The 4,262-nt window shown below is 39.0% G+C and overlaps 1 protein-coding gene across 1 annotated transcript; it reads right to left on the bottom strand.

Moving 5' to 3' along the window:
• Positions 1-394: 394 nt before the first annotated feature.
• Positions 395-3,591, bottom strand: LOC129718786 (aminopeptidase N-like). Its single transcript, XM_055669865.1, has 4 exons — positions 2,564-3,591; positions 925-2,502; positions 793-871; positions 395-739 (listed from the first exon to the last, which is right to left on the bottom strand). Exons 1-4 carry the CDS (start codon positions 3,586-3,588, stop codon positions 596-598), a joined length of 2,826 nt encoding a protein of 941 aa, XP_055525840.1. The 5' UTR covers positions 3,589-3,591; the 3' UTR covers positions 395-595.
• Positions 3,592-4,262: the final 671 nt, after the last annotated feature.

Here is a 4,262-nt window from a genome sequence, read left to right as displayed (position 1 = left end):
ACTTCTGAGGCTTTATGTCCTAACGTTTACTCTTTCTAAGAAACCTGGAGACGCCACTATTCCAGGTATCGAACTGATCCAATCATACATTTTTTTATAATGCGTATGAAACGTAGTTTCTGGTCAACCCCCTCCAGCCCCTTAATAGCCCACGTTGGTCGTCTCTATACTTACTATTTTCTAATGGTATTCGTGTGAATTACTCGTAGATACACTCCTGTTCATTTAACAGGTATTAAATTCAACATTTTGTTTTTGGCACAATGTCACCCCATAATTTCAGCCTTTAAATTAGGCCAAAGTTCATGTATTTTTTGCAAAATTATAGTTTATTGTAACTTAACCACATTTGCTGTTGTTGTTAACAAAACATTCAAGCATGCATTGACGTATGTTGGATCGAATTCATTGCTTTAAAGTATGCGTTACAAGCTGAGGAACAAAAAAGCATAATTTTTTGACACAATCTCACTCCGGCAGACGGTATCCACATTAAAATGCGTTATTTAATTTTTCGATATTTGTATCTTTGACTTTCTTGAATTCTGCAGAGCATTTATTTTTTAGATGCTTCTTTTGTCAGACAGCTATAAATCTAATCGAAGTTTTCCAAGAATGTCGATACGATTAGTCCTTCTCGTGTTGATGGCCAAGCTAAATTACCAGCTGCAGTTGATCGAGCCGCTTGAACTATTGGCGGTGGTATTGCGTTTCCAAGTGACTCCAAAAGTAGTTCCAACTATAATATTATATTATTTTATATCATGATGTTGTGAAAGATATTAAATTTACCCGATCTAATTCCTCCTCATTATTAGTCCAGTTGGCAATTGTTAAAATTGCGCTATTTAAAGCACTTTGGCCGATAATGCTGAAACGATAGGGTTAAGGTTTAATAAATGGTATTATTCGTATACTACTTACTCAATGACGTAAACGTAGAGATCGATAAGAAAATCAATTAATGCATCTACACCTTGTCTGCTACTGTTGGCAACGGAATTGAGTACTCTCCTTCTTTCGGCCTTCGAATAATTAACTTGAACTTCTCCCCCAATCGCTGTTAACAACAGTGCAATTAACTGCTCCTTGTCGTCAGCGCATGCCAATGCGTCAATAAGAATTGTTCGCTGGACTTTATTAGTAGATTCTTTCATCAGGTTGTACACATAAACGAACGCTTGTGTAGTAGAATTTTTTAGACCAAAACAGTAAGTTACAGCAGAAATATCTGGATGTACCGTGCCATTGTCTTCCACCACTTCCAATAGCAATGTGCGAGTTCGCTCTAGACAATCTTCAACACCAACTGTACACGCCCATGTCGATATAGTTTGCTTCAAGTATTTATGCAAATGAGATTCATCATCGTCAACAAAATCAATCGAAAGAGTTTCATAGACTCGTGTAATCAAGTGCGTTATAAAGCGTTGATAGTTCGCAGAGTTTTCCGTTCCACGGAGTCGGCCATAGAAGTAGTTTAAAATTACACTTGCTGCGGTCCAAGGGTGGTATTCCAGTTCATTTTCCAGGTACAACATCAACTCCAAAACAATTTCTATATCCACACGATTCGATTGTGCTAACTCAAAGCTATCGTCTAACAGTTGAGCGCGGTTCAGTTTATGCACAGTGGTGTAATTCTCACGCAATGCATTAGTGATAAGATACCAATTTCGGACATCGTAATTAACGCGATAAAATCCAATTTGTTGCTTATTTGCGATAATCCAGTTTTGATCTGATACATTAGTCGATAGTCGAACTGCTCTACTCGTCAGCCAATTCCAATCAAGGTTATCGAAATCAGCCGTTGTTTGATCTGCCAAGTTGTATGGGACTGTCCAAACAGTCGGATCATTGTTAACAATTTTGTTGTTGAAAAAACGGTCCTGTGATATAATTAGTTCACCCAGGGCATAGTTTCGACGTATTTCCAGAACCGGATACCCTGCTTGCTCGGTCCAGCTAGTAACAAAATCTTCATAAGTTATATTTGTTTCTGGTATTGTGGTGCTGTTAACAGCATATTCTATTGCGGAGATCAGATTAGCCGGATTCACAGATTGGAATTGGTTTTCCATCAAATAAGTTCTTATCATCTGGCGCCATGCAGTGTCACCAATTATATTCCGAAACATGTTTAAAACTGAACCGGCTTTAGAGTAAGCAATGGAATCAAATAAGCTCTCAATTTCATACACCGTTGCTCCTCTGCTAAAACTCATTGGTCGAGTTCCTTCCAGTGAATCGGCGTACAATGCCCACTGAACAACATCTAAATTAAACATTTCGAAAAATTCATTCTCTGGAAAAGTAAGGTCAGCTGCAAAGTACTCATAAAGCGTAGCAAATCCTTCATTAAGCCAGAGATAACTCCACCATTCATTAGTCACTAGATTGCCAAACCATTGATGAGTATACTCATGAGCGATGATGGTAGCAATCCAGGTGATCTGACGAAAAGTGGTAACAGATGGCGTGAACAAAAGATATTGTTCTCTGAAATAATTCAATTTATGCAAAAACGAATAAACTAATTGGGATAAAAAATTGAACCTACCCATATTTACACAAACCCCAGTTCTCCATAGCACCTGCATCAAACCCTGGAATTGCCGCTTGATCGAGCTTTGGCATATAATTGTAATATGCAATCCCAGTATAGTTATCCAGAGCTTTTAAGGTTTTTATTCCAGCTGATAGTGCAAAATCAACTTCCTCTAGAGCATTGGGTCTAGCGAATACCCGCTGATACTCATCTTCAGCGTATCCAAAATCCGAAATTAAGAAAGCTAAGAGATAAATCGACATAACTGGTGTTCTATCAAAGGTAGATATAATATAGTCATCCAAATTTTCGGGATTCTCTTGGCTCAACAGCGGCATATTCGAAGTTGCATTATACATTCGATGATGAATGATCTGTAAATCCACCGTTGCCTTCAAAGCTGGTTCATCGAAGCAAGGAAATGCCGTTCGTGCACTGATGGGCTGAAATTGTGTCGCTGCAAAATAACGCCTTATTCCTGAATCATTCGTGTATTCACCCATATAAAAACCGTCGGAGTCAGTTCTCAACAACCCTGTGTATTCAATACAAAGGAGGTAACTTTCCGAAGGTAACATGATATCCTCTGTCACAAACTCTAGAAACTCTCTGTCTCGATCATACGAGTAGTTTAGATATTGTAGAAAGTCACGATCAGCATCGGTTCCATTGATCGGAATTAAGTAAAGCTCTGCTTTAGTAAGATTAAGTGCTCTGCTGTGCACGTATAACTCAGACGACGGCTCATCCAGAGTAAAATGTATATCCACTTTGCCACTAAAAAGTCGACTACCGTTGTGAACATCGGTCGTGATTTGTATCCAATAATGAAACGGAATGATATACCCAGGTATCCTATATCGCTCTTCCACAGGATTCCTCTCAATTAACTTGTTTTCCATTTGATATTGATTGAACTCTTTTCTCACACTGATTAAATCGGGTAAACTATAACCTTCACGTGGTCTAGGCTGTCTGAATGCAGACCACCCTACCGAAGCACAACCAAAGAGGATCAACAACTTTAATAGTGACATTCCCAGGCGAAAATCAAATAATACTGACTGACAAATCGAGTGGGTTAGCTAATTAATACCAGCAAATGATAGCTACATGCGGATAGCAAGGTATAATCTAATCAGAAAAGAACTACGAGATTTGACCAATTTTATGATACCATCCAGGAATAACCATTAGCGTAGAAATATCAAATGAACATTCCAAGACACAGTTTTTCAGTATACACCACAGACCAAAATAGGGGGTCTGAAATGTAGATTTTGGGCGATACGTAATTTGTGTACGACTTACTGCTGCTACTAAAGATCACTAGTGGCTTCACTTGATACACTGAATCTTTTGCCATGATTTTATACATATATGAGTTAAAAAGCCAACTTATGTAAATACCACGATAATCCAGTTTTAATACCTGGTCAACCCCCAAGCCTCCCCAGCTGGTCTTAAGGTACGATGCTGGCTTAACAAGCCACTCGTCGTAGGTTCGAGTCTTGTCTCGGGAAAGACTGTTAGTGTCAGTAGGATCGTAGCGCTAGCCCCGCAATTGTCCTGTACACTTAACGGTTGGCTGCGAAGTCTGTGTATAGTAAACAGAAGGTCAAGTTCCGAATCGGAATGTAGCACCAAGGCTTTGCTTTTTGCCTGGACAACCCTTGAAACAGTCGTTGCAAATAGGCAGTTTTCCTGTAAT

Source organism: Wyeomyia smithii, chromosome 1 (genome assembly GCF_029784165.1).
Source record: "Wyeomyia smithii strain HCP4-BCI-WySm-NY-G18 chromosome 1, ASM2978416v1, whole genome shotgun sequence".
NCBI classification, from domain to species: Eukaryota; Metazoa; Arthropoda; class Insecta; order Diptera; family Culicidae; genus Wyeomyia; species Wyeomyia smithii.
This window is presented reverse-complemented; position numbering and strand designations above follow the sequence as displayed.

What these genes read in the sequence shown, in the direction of transcription:
- LOC129718786 (XM_055669865.1), bottom strand. Translation starts at nt 3,588, where the DNA reads ATGTCACTATTAAAGTTGTTGATCCTCTTTGGTTGTGCTTCGGTAGGG. An exon ending in TGGGGTTTGTGTAAATATGG is followed by an intron (nt 2,503 to 2,563) that starts GTAGGTTCAATT and finishes GAATTATTTCAG; the next exon opens with AGAACAATATCTTTTGTTCA. An exon ending in CTCTACGTTTACGTCATTGA is followed by an intron (nt 872 to 924) that starts GTAAGTAGTATA and finishes CTATCGTTTCAG; the next exon opens with CATTATCGGCCAAAGTGCTT.